Genomic DNA, 20,902 nt, shown 5'->3' on the forward strand with positions numbered 1-20,902 from the left:
TCTCTCCCTCCTCCCTCTGTGAATTGTGCAGGATGGCAAGAAGGCTGGGCAGTAGGTGCCTTGGCATTGGGATAGAGGCAGAGGAGGAGCTAGGCATCTCTAGGAGGGGCTCTGATAAGCCCTGCGTGGCAGGAGGGCTCAGAAAAAAGCAAAATGATGAGACTGCTTTGTGCTTAGGACCCAAAGGGAGTGGAGGGATTTATTAATTTTCTTTGGAGCATGCAACCAGCTGAGGTACATGTCTTGTAAATTTAGACTGAACTGCATGGGAAGACTTACACTCTACTTGGATTAAGACGAAAGCAACTGGGGCTAGTGGATATTCACTTGGTTCTTGACTACTCCCCTTGAACAGTCTTGGGCTTTTCAGTGGGTTTTGTACATCATCTCACTTGATTTTCTCTGTGGCCCTATGAAGTCGGTAGAGCTGAGATTATCTCCATTTCACAGGTGAGAAAAAGAATGTTCAAAGACTTACTGTCACATAGCTGCTTCCAGCCTGGCCTTCTGGGCTTCAGCTCTGGAAATTATAGTGCCACTTAAAGTCACTGCAGACAGCTATATTTTCTAGAAAAAGAGGTGCTGGAGCTGTCCTGATTCTAATCTCCTCATTGTGGAAGCTGGGGAACTAGGCCCAGAGAAGAAAAGGACTTGCCCAAGGAAATGTGGTACATTTATAGTAGTGCTGGAATTAGAACATTGCCTGGCAAGGATGTGAATTCCTGGACCTACAAGATGTGCAAGCCACTGTGGTCTTTCAAGGGTTGTTTGGGGAAACAACCTGTGTGGTGTGATGGAAAGCAAAGTGTCACAGAACTAGGAGTTTGTTATTTTTCAGTTCAGGCAGAAATTATCTGTGGATGACTGTCCCAGTGGAGGCCTGACATTCAGTAAGCCCTCTATAAAGGTTTGGTTGAATGAAAGATGTACACATGAGTAAAATGGAGGTACAAACGTGAAGTCAGTTGCTGTGTGACCTTGAACAAATCCCATTGTTTCTGTCCCTCATTTCTCTCTGTCATTTTTGGAGGACTCTTTTTACTTCTCTCCCTTGGAAGAAGAAAGGCCCTGCGACCTGACCCATGTCTTGGGTGCTTGGTGGAAAACTGTTTTGTTTTTTGATTTTTGTTGTTGTTGTTGTTTTTAAATAAGCTTTCTTTTATTTATCCCAAGCTCCATTTCCCATGCAGTCACATACGTGTTGCTATGAATAGCAGACTAACTTTCTCTCTCCTCATCTCCTGCAAAGTTAAAAGAGGGACTTGGAAGAAAACCAAAATGAATTGTGTTTTTATTTAGCACCTTCTTAAGTCCATCAAGCCATAAACCACTTAGGGACATGGCAATTAAAAATCAATTCTGGCCTCTAGATCGTTGGCTAGAATTTGTGTGGATTATTGAGTTTTCATGATATGATCAAAAATTGCTTTAGAAATTGCAGGTTCTTGCCCAATGAGCTGTGTAGAACAAATCAACTTATATTTGCATTATCTTCACTTATACTTGCATTATTTTGTTTGGAAACATCTCACTGATCTGGGGACAGGACAAGAAGATAAAGACTATTATATAGTCTTCTGCTCCTGACACATGTTGTTTTCTCCATTACACTATGAGGTGGCCAAAGCCAAGACTATTTTCCCAATTTTATGGCTAAGGAAATTGAAGCTCAGAGAATTGCTTTGATTGACTCGGGTCAGTACTGTATCGTAAAGTCAGTGGTGTGCTAGGAAGAACATAGCATATGGAGTTAGATATTACCAACTCACCAGTACCAAGTGTCTCTAGGCAAACCATTTATTAAGATTCCTTCTGTAGTTTGCTTCTAAGTATTTTGTTGTTGTTTTTTGTTTATTTGTTTATTTTTTGAGACGGAGTCTTGCTCTGTCACCCAGGCTGGAGTGCACTGGTGGAATCTCAGCTCACTGCAACTTCCACCTCCCAGGTTCAAGCAATTCTCCTGCGTGCCACCAAGCCCAGCTAATTTTTGTGTTTCTAGTAGAGATGGGGTTTTGCCATGTTGGCCAGGCTAGTCTCAAATTCCTGACCTCAAGTGATCCACCCACCTCAGCCTCCCAAAATGCTGGGATTATAGGAGTGAGCCACCACACCTGGCTCTAAGCATTTTTACAAAAGTTAATCAAGATAGAAGAAAGAAGTAGGCAGATGCAACTGGATAACTGGATAGGTTGGCATTTAACCATTAATTGGTACTTTGGTGCATCCACTGGATCTACAATAAATTCATCTGGATATCATATTGTCCAGGGATACATGAAAGGCCTTTCAAAATGAAGAAAAGTGGCCCCAGATTCTGCAGTCTTTTGTGACCTACTTAGTTTGGATGTTTTTGTGGGTTTATCTGGCCGTGTTCTTAAAGACTGGGCCTTGATCCTAAAAGCTGACTCTTTACCCTTACCAGTGTCTATGGTCATCACAAAGGATGGAGAAGAATGATTTGGATAAAATACATGTCATTTTGCCTGGGCTTTGGTGGAGATTGTATGCCATTGCTTTTACTCCAGTTGGTTCCGGCCACTGGGTAAATGAGTGTGGAATGACAGAAATAGGGAGACAACCAATAGCTTGCTGAGGGTTAGAGAGGGCCTAGCTGGGATGAGACATCTGCAGGTGCTAATCCACATGCACATATCTACACACTGGTTCTTTGTGGTGTTGGGAGGAGGGAGGAGAGTTTGTCCATAGTACTTTAGCTGATAAGTGACTGGGTAACAGAGAGAGGAACCCATGCGTTGAGCTCGTTCCTTCAGTGTGCTGCTGGGGAAACTGAAGTCTAAGGAGAGACAGGAACTTGCCCAAAGTCTCAGAATTTGTCCTTGATCTTCACCCATTCTCTCTATTCAGCCATTGGCTAATTTACCTTACATTTATGAGGTTCTTTAGATGAATGAAGGGTGGCTAAGCCTCTTGGGAAAAGCACCTGTGATTACCACATTCAGGAAGTGACAGAGATGAAATTTGAACCCAGATCTTTTGTGCTGCTTAAGAGCAGATTGACCCAGACTTGAAGGAAAGCTGTTAGAAACAAATTGATGGGGAAGAAAATTGATTCAGCTTTGCTGTCTATCCATGCTCTATGCCCGTACCTTCACATACACATATATGATAGATCATATGCAATGCACACTTACACATACTCAGACACATAAGCTGTATTTGGGACACACATGGGACACACAGCTGGAGCATATTTTTTCACATTAACACACTTGGAACACACATTCGTTTAAACATGGGAGGAATATTCACACTTTCACATTCTCAGCACAGGCAGGATACACACACAGGAACACACACGAGGGATGCTTGTGCACATCTGCATGTGTGAATGCACATGGATGCATATAAGGCACAATTGTGCACCCACATATATATGGGGCATGCTGAGATGCACTCTCAGATATACTCTTACCCAGGACATGCACTTCTGTACCTGAGATACACACTCCTAAAGACATACTTGGGCAAACAACACTCCACACTGGAGTGTTGAGTCACACTTGAACACACCTATGGGACATATCCACATGCTCCACACAGCCCTGTGGGACACATTTTGACGCAGAACACGTCCTTCCCTTAGGGCCAACCAGCTGTCACTTTCTTCTAAGTGGGCATGACAGGGTACTGGTCCCAGCTGGTGGGCCTCCATAAGTTTGCTCTGGCTCTCCTTTGACCTTGAAATTAGACTTGAGAGGGCAGTAAGCTCAGTAATAAAATGGATGTTCAAGATGGCATGTTTTGTAGCAGTCTCTGTAAGGTAAACAGGGTTCAGAGCAGAGCCCTCAGATGTGAGTTAATAGGCAGATGCAGAAGAATGGAAAACGCAAATTGGGACTGATCAATGCAGAAAGCTTGAGCCTACTCCTTCATCCCCCAGTTCACTTACAAACCATTGTGGAGTGATATGGTTATGAAGCAATGTCCCAGAAGGCCTAAAGTCACTGAATATTAAAGTTCATCTTTCTTGGGAATGAAATAACAACCTGGACTAGAGTAAATATATCTAAATTGTGGTTGTTAGCATGTGAGCGGAAGTGGTAGGATGCATAAGCAGGAGATGCCTTTGGGCAGTGGCCCACCCTCTCCTGGGTTAGTGGTGGCCTGAGACCAGCCACATCCTTAATGACCACAACCTAGCCCCTAGGCACAGCATCTTGGGCCATCTGGCCCCACTAATGAAGACCTGCTATTTTTAGAGTTCCTCAAGCTGGAAACCAGGTCATGGTGTCCTGGGAAAGCCTTTGTGGTCCTTGGTACCAAAGGCTGAAGCTGGAAAGACAGGGCCCTAGATTGGGTCTTAGGGAAGGGTGGGAAGCACGGAGACAGGTAGCTGGGGAATACCAGGCTTGCCTGGGAGCAGCATCCTCAGAGCCTCAGTTGGGTTACTATTAACTATAACAGCCTCATGCCCATTTCTCAGCTTTGGCTTTGAGGTCAAGAAACATGAGTTTCAGTTGCTGCTCTGCCTCTTACAGTGTGTCTCAGTCACGTTCCCCTCTGCTGTCTGAGTCTTACTTGTTTTATTTATAAAACATCCAGTATTGCCCTTAGATGATGGAAAGGCTCAGCTAGGCTAAGAGTTGAGAAGATGTTTTGAAGATACACTTTTCTCCATGCATAAAGCTGCATCATCTTTGTCCCTAAACTGGATTCAATTACTGCCAACAGTTGGACCTGACTCCTATTGGAATAGCTGTAGACAGAAAAGGCCACAAAAAGGAGCCAAGAGAAGACACCCTCATGGAGTCAGGCTGGTTAAAGCTATGCTGAGATTACCCCCACCTATACAGATGATTTTCAATGCCAGGTCAGTCATTCTGGGAAAAAAAAACAGATTTGCAACATTTAGGTGGTCATGTAGCTTTGGTTCCTTAGGAATCTCTTAGGTAATGAGAAAAGGGGAGGCATCAGGAGCAGGGATTTCTTCCTAAATTAGGAAGCAAGGCCAGGTCACCTGTACCTGCCACCTTCCAGAGGAGGCAGCCTAGAGTGCCAGCTCTGGCTCTAAGAGAATACTCTTTGTAAGTGTTTGTGCTCATGGCCATTTTATCTGGTTTACTGAGAGGGAGAAGGTCAGGCACTATGTAGTTCAAGTTTCCCCTTGCTGCGGATATTGTGGGCAAAGTTCTCCTGACCCTCAGTTTTCTGGTCTGTGGAATGGGCTTAACTGTAGTCTCTCATAGGAGTTTTAAGCGCAAGACTTCATTGTGACATAGGATGTGAACAGTGTCTTGTAAAATGTTGAACTTGTATTCCTGCTCTTTGGATTGTTAAGATTTCATCCAGGTTGTAATTACACATAGTTTGGAGGTAATTGAGAAACTTCACTTTATTTCCCTACCCCTTCCCCATACTGTTCTTTTAAGCCATTATTATATCAATTTTACAAATGGGAATACTGAGGCTCAGAGAAAGGAGAAACAAGTCTGAGGTGACAGGATTAGGCAGTGGTGGATTCAGTACTAGAAGCCATGCCTTCAGATTCCCAACCCAGTGTACTCTGGCCCTGGGCTGCCACCAATGAATTCCAGTGCTAAAGGAAGCTGCCAGAGGCTACTTAAGTAAATATATATAAAAACTTAGATTTTTCTCTGACAAGCAGCTCTCTGGGGCTCAGCTTTACCCAGCACTTTCCCTGCTTGCCCAAGAGATACACACTGATTTACCTTTCATCCCTCCCACAGCAGCTCATGTCCCACTGTCTCCTGCATGTTGGAAGCAGTGAAGAATTGGAGATGTTAGGCTGTTGTGAGGAGCAATCCTTCTGCCGGTTTAAGCCACTTCAAGACAATAAGAGGATTCTTGGAGGCTCTTAATCCACCTTGGTCACCCCCACCTCCTCATAGTTTTTTTGAGTACCTCTGACCTGCCTAAGGGGTCGGCTGAAAGGGATCTAAGGAAATATATTTGAGGGCCTTGATCTCTGGAGGATTGTGCTAACAGTTGAGGGATAAGATTATGGAAATAATCCAAGAACTAAAACTGGGAGTGTCTCTGGAGACCATTTGGGCTGAATTTCACCTGGCCTCAATGGGGACATTAAAACCCATCTGGGCTTGCTTTTTCTCCCTTAGTGTGATTTTCCTTTGTATGCCACAGATTCTTGTGTTCAGTCAGATTTCCTGGAGTCTTTCTAGCTTGCTTGTTTTTGCTATTCTGAGCCTAGATGGAGGAATCTGATGAGCTCAGGCCTTGAGGGGTAGGCATCGGAGGAAAAGGCCTTTTGTGTCTCTGTCTTCATTTGTATTGCTGCTGATGCATTATTTTCCTATCTTTCACTGACCAGCTGTGGGAGCCTAATCCAATCTGTACAAATCTTCACTTTTGCTGCTCAAACCTCCAAAATGACTACAGTAGTCATTTTGAGGGATGTCTTCTGTGGGATTGGATAAGCAGTGGGGCGGGGAAGTGGGGTGGGGGGAATGCAGTGCTTCAGGAAAAACAGGGAGAGGAACTACTTTTCTTCAAATTTGAGAGCCCAGAAGTGAATAGGAAAAGATTAGCTGGCGCAGCCCTGCCAAGAAGTAGCCATGCAGTTTCCTAATCTCTTTTGACCATAGATATCTCATTTTTAAATTTTTATTTTTGGATAGGAAATATATTCACATGGTTCAAAATTCGAAAGGTCCAAGAGAGTGCACAGTGGAAAGTCTCTCTCCCACCCCCTGCCCTCTGCAGAGGCCACCAATGAGTCCTTCCAGAAAAATGTTATGTGGATGTATAAACAAATATGAATATATTCCTCTTTCTCTTTTTTATGGTAATATACAACACATATTGTTCTGTACCTTGCTATGCCTTGGAGATTCTTTGATACTTCATTGAATTTCACCTTTTGGGGATGTGAAGATGTGCCGTGGAAAATAGAGGTTAAGAGCACTGATTCTAGAATGAAACTGTCTAGGTTCAGGTTTGGATTCTGGCTCCATGAACTTCAATAGTTACCTCATTATTTTTCTGAACTTTGGTTTCCTTATCTTAAACTAGGGATCAAACCAGTTATTATGTGTAAAAACTTAGATTTGTCTCTGACATATAGTAAGCATTCAATAAATGTTAGCCATTTTTTTTTTTTTTTATTAGGAAAAAAACCTCACTGGACCATGCACAGTAGATCTAGGTTTTCTCCTGGCCTCTGTGCTCCTGGGGTAGCTGGGTAACTTCCTTTTTTCAGGAATTAGTTTCCTTACCTTTAAAATGGAACAACTCATCCCCACTCTGCTTATCCCCAGGATTTCTGGCAGGATCTACTGAGCTCATGAATATGAAGCCAACTTAGCAATTGTGATGTTCTGAACAGATGGAAGAAGTGCTACTTAATATTTTCATAGACACTTTGGGTGGCTTGAACCCAGTGGTCTGAATGGGTGGAAGAGGCAGTGTTTTTCCTTCTGCCAGTGGAACCCAAAAGCCATCCCCGTACTGGAGTTGTATTTTGAGTGGGGGATAGCCCATGGCAAAAATTTGAAATACTCAGGTTTTGTCTTCTGACCTTTTTTATTCCACCCCATCCCTCTCCTGATGTCCTTGTTTCATTTTTTTTTGGGGGGGGCTACCCTACCCCTGTCAAAACCTGTTTTTAGAAGCAAAGCAGCAGCATATATCAAAGATGACCTCAACTTTCCATTTGAAATAATTTAATACAACTGGCTCGGAGAGGAGCTGAATCTGCCCAAGTTCATATAGCAAGTCCAGAATCAAGCTACACCTGGAGCTCATTCTGCCCATCCCAGTTTTTATTACTGACATTTGCATTTTAGTGTGAATTTGAATTTGAGATTCCTTAGCAAAAAACATCTGGTGGTGAGGGAGATTCTGGAAGTATCTTTACTCATCCTTCATACTAAAGTGTTCTTATCTTTTAATCTTCAGGGTCAGACCTGTTTGGGACCCTAAGCAGGGAGGGAAAGGCAGGTTCTGGTTGTAGTATTGAAGGGATGATATCTATAGAGCAGTGGGAGAGAAAAGCACCAGAAAATGTTGAAAGCAGTAACCTCCAAAGTGAGAGAGAAAATATTAGTTCTTTATATATTAAATTGTTAATCTCATTGTTATTTAATTTCTATTTTGTGGAGTTTTTTTTTAATAAAACACATACTGCATTAGTATTTAAATATTGGAATAGGTGTTTCTTGTTTTTTTTAAAAAATAAATTTTATTGTGTATATTTGAGGTTTACAACATGATGTTGTAATATGGATAGTTAGTAAAATGGTTACTATAGTGAAGCATATCTGTCATTTGACATAATTACTTTTTTGTGACAAGAATAGCTAAATGTTTGTATTTTTGTTTTTAACGTTAGAGGTACATGATCCAAAAACTATTGGCTACCATTCTTCTAAGACTATAGGCTTGGTTTCTAATCTTGGCAGCTCTGCTGCTAACTAACTTGATGCCTTAGGAAACTTTTCTCATTGGAGCCTCATTTTTCTTACCTGTAAGAAAGGGAGGACCGAACTAGGTGTGCTAACTAGTTACTTGGAAATCTCCAATCCTGACCAACTCTGAATATAAGAATCCACTGCCTTTGAAGGGGCTCTTGAGCTGAGACAGTTAAAAGGAGTTCAAGCCCTGACACCTTACTAGATGCTTTGTCCCTCTATCAGCTGCCTTGGTTTCCTTCCCTTCTCTACCCCCACCACTTTCACCTAACCCAGACTGGCAGATGCTTCCTTACATAAGTTTAGCAAACCTACTTGACATTGTTTTGTTACAAGCACGACCACTTTTCCTATAGACACAGACCTGGTGCCATCCCTCCTGAGCTTTGAGGGTATGTATGATTTTGCTTCTATTTTGTCCTCTCTGGCAGCCTAGGTTTAGTCATTGTATCCCTCTGGTTACAATGTCTGAGGGGAAGCCAGCTCAGCCAGTTTGAGTCCCTTGGGGCCTGACCCAATGGCTGCTCACTGAATCCCTCTGCCACTTCCTCATCCAGGACTGGGCTAGACTTTTTTAGGAGAACATACTCCATTCCTGAGCATAAAAGGCTTCTGACATGGACTAGAGGCATTGCTAGGTGCCTTGGCCTTGGCTGGATGTCTTTTCTCTCACAGTGAACCAATAGGCAGAGGGAAATCATTGCACCACTGGAAACTATCTCCCACTTTTTGATGAGCTGTTTAAATGTAGATGTCGTCTCTGGGCTGTAAAAACTCCCTAGGAGATACTTACATTCTCTTTGGAAACATGCTAAGGTCTAGAGGTTTTGCAAGCCTATTTCCTTGCTGGGCATGCTCAGCAGACTTGAAGGTGGTTTCAGTTAATTGAAATGTATTTATTTTTCCTGTTTCATCTCTAGATATAGGAGCAGGTCACAGTGCTCCTAACTAAATGTTGTTCCTGTTCTTGCCACTGTAAACCAGATGGCTACATTTAATGACGTTAGGACCATTAGTTCCAACCTATCTCCTCTCCTGCTCCTCCCCCTACCTTCCGCTCTCCTTTCTCTACAAGACTTTAACACGACATCTGACAAATGGATAAAAAATGATGTTCCCTTTTTCTCTCTGCGTTGCCCACCCACCCTCTGCCTGCGGTGTTGAGTATAGAACCATGCATGTGGGAGGCATGGAGGACAGATTCTTCATGTAGTTTTAGCCCCCTCCTCCTACCTTCTGGAAACAAAGGAAGCCCACCCCTGCCCAGAAAACTCCAAGGCCTGGCTTCAAGTCATAGTCCAGGAAAAGTTAAAGCTCCCAGGACTGGTCCTAAGGGGACTACATGAAGAAATTGAGGAACCCAGATGCAGACTCTAAGATGAGTTTAGGTCGCCTAAGGGATTTGTGGCTCTTAGAGCATCCCTGCATATTCCCTAGGCTTGTGCTGGTCAGCTCCCATATCTCAGGGTAGTAAGGCAACAAAAGATTCCAGTGGGTAGCTGGAGCTCAGCATTCACACCAAGTCCAAGAAGACGAGCATGACTCCCAAGGCAGGAACATTTTGGGTATATGACCCAAGCTGGCTCAACAGATGGGTGAAGGTCAGGGTAACCTCAAGCTTGAGATGGCATGTTCTGACTCAGGAACTCTTGGAGAGGGCATTGCTAAGTCCATTATTATTATTTTTACTAACCATTTGTCTCTTAGAATATTGGAGGTTGCCTTGGGGAGATTTAATACAGCTCTAGGAAATTGCTTCCAGATTATAGCATAGAGAGATGCTGCTAGGACTTTCTATTAGAACTAGTGGTAGCTTCAGTGCCTGAAGGTTTGGACAGGAATGAGGGTGGATCAGAGCAGAAGCATATAGTCTCTCAAGGCAGGCTGGGAGAAATCCTCTCGGACAGGCCACCATAATTCCTCAGACTTTCTGGAATCTGACACAAGAAGGATAAGCCTAGAGTTGGAGTTCCAGAGATTCTGGTTTCTTCTGAGTGGCGCAGTGCAGTAAGGGGAAATTCCTGTAATATAAACTCTCTGGTCCCAGAAAGATTAAGACAGTTGGTTTCTATGTGGCATGTGATTCAGAATCACCCTGGTTGTTTGCTATTAATAAAAATATTAGGGTGGTTCTGAGCAGGGGTCTGTGAACCTCACATTAAGAAACAGTGGCATAATGCATCAGAAGTGCTTGAGTCAGGCCAAAATATCCCAGAATAACTTGACAATTACTCCTTTTTCCAAGACATTTTGGAGATACAAGCTAATGTTTATCAGATTGGGAGTTGTTGTAGTATAGAACCTTCTCTAGCCAACATCATCTAGGTTGGTCATTTAGAAACATGTCTTTCTCTGATCTGTGCAATCCTTGGCCCATTTGGCTGCATTTTCTTTAAAGGGGATCATTCTCTCAACAAGACCAAGTTCTTAACATTGTGAACTTTGAGGCAGCAGCTGGGTCTCACTTCAGAAACTCCTAAGCCCATTTGGTTGAGCTACTGGCTTGGGTTTCTTACCATCTATTGCTAAGGTCCAGAAAAGCAAGCAACAACCCTTCTCTCATCTGTTGGGTCACCACTAGAGCAGAGATCACCTTTTAACTTCCTTTGGAAGAAGTGCAGGAAGAAACTGTTCTTTGTTATTAGCCTCAATGAGAAAATATTCCAGATGGCATCATGCCCTAAGGGGCTTCTCTGGGTTTCCCAAGCTAAAATGTCCTAAAAGGTCCTGGAAAGTGTGAATTGGCTTATGACCACTGTTCATATTGAACTCTAGATCAGGTGGTCTGTCTTGCTCAAGGCTGACCCCTATATAGGCTTACCTTTTGTGTCTGCCAGGTGTGGCTGAACAGTAGATCTTTCATTTTATTAAAGTGAAAACTGTATGGTATAATGGGATATTGAAGGAAGCTGACGTGTGATGACTCACAAATCACACACCCAAATTAGGAAAAAGATGATTTTGTGTCATGAAAAAATATATTTACATACTTCCATTCAGCACATTTAGAGTCATTATCACTTGAGTGCATTAATTATTCTGCCAAGAAATGAAATTATTTACTTATGGGCAATAGCAACAACCACATTGAAATTGGAAACAAGTGCGAAATGTTAAAACCTGAGGAAAAGAAAAGGCAACTCTTGGGATGTTTTTGATATTCATGGTGGGAATTTTCTTACCTAGCATCTATCTCTGTTTCTTTCGCTGGTGATCATTGGGCACCTGTACAGATGTTTAGCAAAAACTGGCCTTCCATAGAAGCCACCTGGCAATAAATCCTGGCAACAATGGACTGGCATATAGGGCAGCTGGGTACATATTATGTAAACAATTTCCTTGGCCCCATAGATTGTTCTGCCACCTGACAGAGAGGCTTACTCTATTGCTGTGTTCTGCCTCAGAGTTTGCTTGCTTTTAGAACTCAAGTCAGAACTTTAGATGGAGTATACAAATTGTTCATTATGGATTAAGCTTATGTTTTAGACCTATCATTTAGAAGTGTACACTCTGGTTATTTGAAGAATAATACTCTAGTCAACAACTTGAATAACTCTTCCAAATTTTCATTTTCTCCTTATCCTAGGTAGATAAGGTTACTGAAAGAGGCAGAGAGAGAGAGGATACAGCCTGGAGTCATCAGAGAAGGGATTAAGGAGTAGGTTGGCCACAATCATACAGCTAGGAAGAAGCAGCCCGGCTCCAGTGTCGCTACGTGTAACCATTGGCTAAGGATATGGCCAAATCAGAGGCACAGAAGTAGGATTGATCATTATTTTGTTGGAGGCAGTAGCAGGCCATCCAGTGAAATGTTGAGCAGGCAGTAAGAAATGTGGGACTGGAGGTGAGTGACAGCTGATGTCATGAGAAGGATGCAAGAGACTCGTTCTGGCAAGAGTGATAGAAAACCCCTGCCTCGTTAGAGGCAAAGGTTGGATCCAGAGATGAGGCTAGTTTAAGGAGAGCTTTGAGAGAGTGGGGAGTTACTGAAGCTTCTTGAGCTTGAGGAGTGATACTAGCAAAAATGCTTTAAGATTTGCATCATTAAGGCATAGCTTGAGGAAGGGACAGACCTCTAGGGGCCAAGGAAGCCGGTTAGAAGAAAGAAATAGCAAGCCCAGAAGATTTTCCTTAAATGGGAAAAATTGAGAAGGAGGGAGAATGGGGGAATATGATGAATTTTGCATTTTATTGGAGGTGGTAGCAGACTATCCAGTGAAATGTGGAGCAGGCAGTAGGAAATGTAGGACTGGAGGTGAGTGAGAACTGATGTCATGAGAAGGATGATTTATCTGAAGAACTAAGTGGAGAGAACAGAAAGCAAAGGTCCCTATTGACTTTTGAATGCGGCAGTCAAGGGTTTAAGTGGGAAGCCCATTTCTCAATTTTCCCAGATAGTCTGACTGTTGCCGGCAATGCTTGAGTGAGTTATCTTCAGGAAAAAAAAAAATCTCATTTTTTTTTTTTTTTTTTTTTTTTTTTTTTGAGCAGAAAGCGGTAAAAGCATCCTATCAAGCACAAAGAAGGGTGAGGAGAAATACGCTGCAATAATGAAATCTCTGTCCTTTGCAGAGTAATTGTTAGCCTCAGTAGAATACCAGAGCTGGAAGGGACTTGAGAGATCATTTATATGGTTCCAGTCTGTCACTTGACATGTAAAAAAACTGAGACAGGCTGGGTATGGTGGCTCACACCTATTAATCCCAGCACTTTGGGAGGCCGAGGCAGGTGGATCACCTGAGGTCAGGAGTTCGAGACTAGCCTGGCCAACATGGTGAAACCCTGTCTCTATGAAAAATACAAAAAATTAGCCAGGTGTGGTGGCAGGTGCCTGTAATCCCAGCTGCTCTGGAGGCTGAGGCAGGAGAATCGCTTGAACCCAGGAGGTGGAGGTTGCAGTGAGCCGAGATTGCACCACTGCACTCCAGCCTGGGCAACAGAGCAAGACTCTGTCTAAAAAAAAAAAAAAAAAACTGAGACAGAGAAAGGGACCTGTCCAAGATCATTTGGTGAGTTACTGGCAGATTTTCTTCCTATAGCCAATCTGAGTCTTTGCTGTATACTGTGGTACCTCGTAGCTATTGTTGGGGCAGCCTGGTTCACACCTTTCCACAAATAGGGAGGATGGTTATCCTTCAACACTTTGGGCAAGATAGCCAGAGTGTTTACAAGGCTGTATTAAAAGGAGATCTAGCTTTTTCAGGAGAGGGCATAAAATCTCAGCTTGTTTTAGATATGCTTAAGGGACCAAGGGAAAATAATTTGCTCTTGTCCAAGTTTAGCTGTTAAGGAGAAGGGGGCCTTCTGGGAGGATATGGGCAGACACCAAACTGAGAAAACCTCATAGGCAAACCCCCATCATGTCCCTACTTTTCCTCCTATGAAGCTTCTTGGAAGGCAGGTCCAGCTCATCTACCTTCATGGCAATTGGCATACTTGCTTTCCATACAACATGTGAAGTTCACATTTTTTAACCCATTCTCCCTTCTGCTGCTTCTTATTAAAACACTAATATTTCTGACAGCCACCAAAACTAATTAAATATCTATTTTGGGAGTGGTGCTGTTGAGTTAGAGGGGAATAACAAGAAGTTGTAGGTAAGTGACTGGGTGACAGCCATAATCCCAAGTTTTTTCCTGTGTTAACACAGCCTGACTTTGGGCATGCTCCTTACATGACCCCAAATACTCTTTTTCAGACATTTACCAACCACTGAGGAAGGCTTTGGAGATAGGCAGGCAGTGCTGGAGGCAGGGAGCACAACATTTGGTGTGGCATGGGGAAATCTGTGAAGAATGAGGCATCAGAAGAGGCAAGGGTAGGGCCTACACTAGGAAAGTCCATTAGGGCAGTGGTTCTCCAGTTGTGATTCCCAGACCAGCAACATCAGTATCACCTGGGGATCTGTTTGAAATGCAGGTTCTCAAGCTGCACTTCAGACCTACCTAATCAATTCTCAAGACCTATGCGGCCCAACAACCTGTGTTTTAACAAGCCCTCTGAGGAATTGACCTTTAGGTCATTCACAGGGTGAGTTGGTCCCCCTCCCTGCCATTTGACAGGTACCTTGGGGGACTGGCAAATAGCAAAGCTGTAGAGTAAGGCCAGCTGGAGATTCAAATCTGTTCCGCCATCTACTAACTGGGTAACCGTGGACTACTTGATTTATATCACAAGTTATCTTCAGTAAAAATGGAGATGTTAATGCTTACGTTGGAGAATTATAGAGGTTGAAATCACAAAAGAAAGCCCTTTATCCAGTTTCCAGCGTATGTTTTCTTCAAGTGTAAGCTTCTCTTGCTTCCTCCTTCCCTTTCTAACTCTTTTACTTTCCTTCTGTCTTTTCCATTTCTTCTTTTGTTCCCACTGAAAGGGTCCACTGGCCACCCCAAGCTCACTGCAAACACACATGCCTTTTTTGGTCACAGAGACCTGCCTTAGATCTCAGATTCCCAGTTCTTCCAGGGTATAGCAATCATATTTCTAGGTTAAAAATCAAGGCACATGACAACTGATAACAGATGTATCTACTGTGGGGAGCAATTAGATAGAATATTTGATATTAGGATTGTCTTCAGAAATCTGGATACAAAGAAATAATACCCTATTCCGTCTTTAAGCATAATGCAGGACTCTTAACCCTCCCCATCCTCTTATTCATGTCCAAAAGTTTCGTTGATGTGGGAGTGGGAAACACTATGTGTCCCCCTCACTTGTAAGATTGAGCAAGAGCCACCCTATATTTAGTGCTTCCTCTGAAATGTCCTGGGGATTGGGAATTATTGTGTTAGAAGCCACAGTACTGCTGTCCTAAGGCTCAGAGCTCTTTGAGTACCTTTCTAGAATGATGCTGCTCCATCTTCTGGCTTTATGATAGGCTTGCAAGATGAAGGATGGTAACAGTTGGATTTTGGCAGGGAGAGGAATATAAACCAGTTTGGGAATAGAGAATATAATCCCTGCTATCGCTACTCCCAAATGGCCTTTTCTTGGTTTTCTTTTTATAGCTCTGTACCATTTGATAATGTTGATGAGCTGTTGCTGCTTGAAACTCTTGTCTTGGAGTTTGAGAGATCATACTCCTTTGTATCCTAATGATGTGCTAACAGCTTCATTTAGTTTTGTTTGTGTAGCTCTTTTTCTGTTCCTTACCTCACATTCCATCTTTAAACATAAATCTTGATTTCCCAAGGCTTCTGGACTTCTTAGCACATTTTTCCAGGGCAAACTCTGATTTTCACAATTTCTTCTGGGCCATTGATTCCCAAACCTGTATATATACCCTAATTGCTCTTGAGCTTCCCACCCACCTGGGTGTCCTGCTGGCCCCCCATATTTAATACTTTAAAGAGAAAATTTGTCATCTCTTCTCCTGCAAAGCCAAGTCAAGCCAATATTTCCTTCTAATTTACCCTATGCTTTAGTTGACGTTTGCACCCAAAAATCAACTTTGACCTTTTTCTTTTCCTCAAACTAGATTCAATGTCCTCCAAACATGACTTCACTTACCTTTTTAGCCATCACTCCTTCCACTCCCCTTTCCCAACCCTACTCTCTCCAAACTCCACTAGTCGTTGACCATCACATTTCCCAGTCTTCATCTCTGAGACTTTGCTTAATCTCATTTCTCTGCCTTAAATGCCCCTCCCTTTCCTTCTCTATTTGGCACCATCCTACCCATTCTTTAAGGGCTATCTTCATTGCCACACAAAACCTTTCTAGAGCCCAATACCCATGTATAATCAACCTCCTTTCTCTGAAGTCTCGTGCTAGGCCAGCACATGCCAGGCACTGTATATCCACCCTCTCAGTTCACCCACTCTATAACCCTGCCTGTGAGGCAAACATCATTACCCCCATTTTGCAGATGAAAAAACTGAGACCCAAGGTTGTATAATTAGAAACTCTTGTCTTTGGCTTTTGTGAAATTGTACTCTTAGATGTCGTAATTACATACTGACAATTACATTTAAGTTTTTCTCTCTGACTCCCCTTCTATTCCTCACCTCCTGTTGTCATTGCTACTTTCTAAAGTAGTAAAGCCCAGAATTGAAGGTAGGTTTGCCTGCCCATAAAACCACCTTTGCATCCTGCTGGAAAGCATTGTTGGTACCTGGAAACCCTTTGTTCTTCAGGTAAGGACTGCAACTGAGTCATAGCGAGCAGATCCCCACACACAGTAGGAGCCCAGTGAATGAATGTTGGATGGAAGATGGATGAGCAGAGCAAAGTGCATTTAAAAAAAAAATTGTAGCAAGTTAAAAGTTAGTTCTGTACACAAATGGAAGATTTGGAGCCAATTTCCTGGTTAAGTTTAGTTTACATTTTAAAAACAACTCAGAAGATGAGGGGGGAACATCCCCTTGCTCCTGCTTGTGTTTGTGAGGAGAGAACACAGAAGCCCCACACAGCTATTAACCCCTTCTAGATTAGCATTCCTCTCACCTCCCTGCATATACCTGTCAGCTCTCAGTTCAGTGTTTTATAGCCTACAAAGCAGATGGTAGAGTAGAATTATCCCCATTTTATATGTAAAGAAACTGGGACCCAGAGGTAGAATAGTTTGTAAGTTAAGAGCAGAGTCTCTAGAGCCAGACTGTGCCTGTATTGGAATAATGGCTTCAATAGTTATTGGCTGTGTGAACTGCAAATTATTTAACTTCTTTGAGCTTCAGCTACCTCATCTGTAAGATATGAATAGTAATAGTTTTTCCTTACAGGGCTTCTGTGAGGCTGAAATGAATTAATGTCTATAACATGTTTAGAATGGTGCCTGACATATAGTAAACGCTCCGTATTAGCTAACATCATCATAATTATCATTACACCTTTAGTAGTATAACAAGGTCTTAAATTCAGATTATTTTTTCTACCTGTCTTCCCTCTCTGTGGTGTTATGTTAGAAAAAACCCTGGTCCAGGAGGCTGACCATTTGATAACTGTACTTTTGTTAAACCTCATCGATAAAATGAGGCCATGAAGGTGATGATCTTTAAAATTCTGTCCAATTCTGACAGTCATTGATTCTAAGTAGGCCCTGACAACAGGCTTGCAAGTTGGTTAGTTGTTTTTGTGACCACTAGGTCCTAGATTGGCTTTGTCCAGGGTATAACTGAGCCTTGTGACCTGAGGGCCCAGGTATATCAACTGGACTAAATGGGGGACAAAAATCAGCTATCTGCTTCTGGGAAAAGTCAAGCATGGAGTTCCTAAAAAGAAGACTGCAAAGTAAAAAATATAGACAGTGGAATCAGCCAGATCTGGGCCTGGGGGACCTCAAAGAGCACCACAGATAGTGTCCTGAGCAGAAGGTTGGTAATTGATGCTGAGATACTCTTTGACCCTTGATAAAAAGCTATGAATATAGCTTTAAACTACAGGTCTTAGTGGTGTTCTGGGTTGGGGCTGTATGTGCTTACTGAGTTCTAACAATGCCCACTTGGGACCCATCTTTTCCAGGAGAGGGGAGACTTCTCTATAAAAATTTACTTTAGTAGGCCAGTGACCAGCTTTTCTTTTTCTTCACTGAAGCCAAAACAAGGAGAAATTGACTTTTAGTACAATTGGAAGAAAGCAAGTTCAACATAAAAATGAATGTCCTCAGCCTCATGGGCACCTATGATTAAAGGTGGCTGTGTAAATCTCCTGTAGGGTTCTTTAAGAATAGGAGCCAACTGGCTTATGATATCATAGATGGAGTTCAGTGTAGGTAATGAATAGACATTGGTAGTACAGTTTAATAATTATAGGAAGACACAAAGTTAGAAGACCCAGCTTCATAATGTGTTACTTGTCTTGTTGGCTGAAGGATCAGGTCACATTTCTGAGCCTCAGTTTCCTCATATTTAGAATATAGGTAAATGGCCAGGTGCAGTTGCTCACACCTGTAATCCTAGCACTTTGGGAGGCTGAGGTCGGCAGATCACTTGAGGTCAGGAGTTTGAGACCAGCCTGGCCAACATGGAGAAACCCCCATCTCTACTAAAAATACAAAAATTAGCTGGGCATGGTGGCGTGTGCCTGTAGTCCCAGCTATTTGGGAGGCTGAGACACCGGAATCACTTGAACCCAGGAGGTGGAGGTTGCAGTGAGTCAAGATTGCGCCACTGCACTCCAACCTGGGTAACAGAGTGAGATTCCATCTCAAAAAATTAAAATGAATGAATGAATGAATGAATGATAATAGTGAGGCCCAGTTTATTCCGTAAGGATCAAGTGATGGAGTATATATGAAAAGACTTTGCAAAACGTAAAGCATGAGGTATTTGAAAGGTGGTGTTGTGAAAGGTCCTGCTGGAAATTCATTTTTTATCTATCCTGAAGAGCTCTCCCTATGCCTTACCTTCTATGGAAGGCACAAAGACGAATTCTGAGCCATGACAGATGCATCAGGCAGGACCTGAACAAACATGTTAACTTAAGTCAAAGATCAGCGTGTGAGTATGTGTGTGCGTGTTCATATATATGTGTTCATATTTGTTGTGCATTTATTTTGAGAACCTAGGGTTATTCTGTGGCTAGCGTGTTGGAGGGCAGATATATGAGAGAGGATATATATTCCATAGACTATTTCGATTGTCTTTAAGTTGTTTTAGTTTTGGTCTTATGGAGCCATTATTGCCTTGAGCAAAGTAGGCTGATGGAAAAGCTGACTTCTAGAGGACTTGTTCAGAAATTCAGTGCTGGGGAGAGAGTGCTTGAGTCTCTTTGCCTGATAGGCCATGTGTTCTCTATTCTGGAATGTGTTACCTCAAATGCTGAGAAGACTGATGGCCCATACAAGCTGGAACAGTTGAGGGAAAAAGAAAAAATAACACAGTGGGCAGGATGGTAGAGAGAGGCAGACTACCTCCCCACCCTCACCCCATCCCTATCACTGTGCTTAGATGAATTTCATGAATGTGTGTTTGCTCGTACGGCAGTGGAATAGATGTCTGCCTGCTCTTGTGTGGAGCCCAGTCCTGCTAGCCATAAAGTCTGGTGAGCAGGGTTAGGGTCCATTCCATGCACAGGTCCTGCCTTGCTGGGTGATCTCCAGCTCATCTGTTCACTTCCTTGTTAAGTTTTGCCATCCATCAAATGCAGAAGTCAACCCCGACCTCTCCCCCTACCGTATCTCACAGAATGGTTGTACAAACCACTGAGAGAATCTGTGCTAAAGTTGAGTTTCTTGGGTGTAAGGCATCACAGAAAGCCATATTCTTTCCTACCCATAACCTCTCTGGATGGCATCATGTGTGAGTGAGAGGAGGAGGCTGCAGGACTGGGGTCCATTATGCGTGAGGAATGTTACGGTCTGTTACCCCAGGAGGAGGGGCACAGTGGGGTTACATAATGTACCACCAACTCTCAATTAGTCAGTTCCAAGGAGGAGGAGGAAAGGGGGAGGAGCACAGGGAATTGAAAGCAAATAAGCTTGATTCTCATTTTAGCCATTGCTTTCAGCCTCTCCACCCATTCCTGACCCAGAGCCACCTTGAACCACCAAGGAGAGATGGACTGGAGCTTTCTTTGTTCTGCGTAGGAGGAGTTCATGATTAGGGATAAAAAGTATAAGACATATGTAGTACATATTCATATTCTGGGTCATTCCATGCACTGACTAACAGAGAGTTGACAGTATTGTTTGTCTTGTAGTTCAATGGAACTTGTGTTCCAGTGCCATCCCCCTCACCCCTATCTCTCACCACTCGAGTATATGAGTTTTTCTATAAGTAGTAGAGCTCTGTGGGTGGGGGAAGGGGCAAGCAAGGTAGCTGTGTGGACTGAACACATTCTCATTTTGTCTCCTAAGCTGATCACTGGAGATTCCATCGTTAGTGCTGAGGCAGTATGGGATCACGTCACCATGGCCAACCGGGAGTTGGCATTTAAAGCTGGCGACGTCATCAAAGTCTTGGATGCTTCCAACAAGGATTGGTGGTGGGGCCAGATCGACGATGAGGAGGGATGGTTTCCTGCCAGCTTTGTGAGGGTGAGTGTCAGTCTTCACTCTCCTCTCCTATTTCCTTGGCTGCCTGTACCTGGCTTCCCCTTCACCAGCCTCTGTTCTCCTGTTTATTTCTCTCCTGGTGGCTTTTCTCATATTTTTTTCCTTTTTTTAAATTGTCTCATACAGAGAACCTGGGCTTCCTTTAATCTGTGCCCTTTTAATTTTTAGTCTTTTCCCTTGTCTCTTGTTTAACACCCCCACCCCACCACCTCCCACCTTTGTACAAATCACTTACCTTGTCTGGGTCTTGGTTTCCTCTTTTGGGGTTGGCCTTGGTGGTTTTTGAATAACTTTTTAACCCTATATTGCTGTGAACTTTTGTCTTTCTTATCTCTTTTTTTCTACTTTCTATTTCTCATCTTTTTTATCCTTTTTTCTCGTAGTTTCTTCCCATCTCCTTCTCTTGCTCCTCTGCTCTTCTCCTCCTCTCCTTCCTGTCTACTTCATTGCCTCTCACACCCCTGTGTATTGTCACTGTGTGTTCAGATGTTAATATAAGAGT

At 43.0% G+C, this 20,902-nt stretch overlaps 1 protein-coding gene across 6 annotated transcripts in view; it reads left to right on the forward strand.

Moving 5' to 3' along the window:
• ARHGEF9 (Cdc42 guanine nucleotide exchange factor (GEF) 9) overlaps positions 1 to 20,902 on the forward strand; it is a 164,449-nt gene that overhangs the window by 45,727 nt on the left and 97,820 nt on the right. For 4 of the 6 annotated variants that reach the window (XM_011965034.1, XM_011965037.1, XM_011965035.1 and 1 more), the window contains exon 2: positions 20,203 to 20,382. The exons of the other annotated variants lie outside the window; for them this stretch is intronic. In XM_011965034.1, the coding sequence (XP_011820424.1) occupies positions 20,203 to 20,382 (180 nt within the window). The remainder of the gene's footprint in view (positions 1 to 20,202; positions 20,383 to 20,902) is intronic. 6 annotated transcript variants of the gene reach the window in all.

This window comes from Mandrillus leucophaeus, unplaced genomic scaffold (assembly GCF_000951045.1).
Source record: "Mandrillus leucophaeus isolate KB7577 unplaced genomic scaffold, Mleu.le_1.0 Scaffold713, whole genome shotgun sequence".
NCBI classification, from domain to species: Eukaryota; Metazoa; Chordata; class Mammalia; order Primates; family Cercopithecidae; genus Mandrillus; species Mandrillus leucophaeus.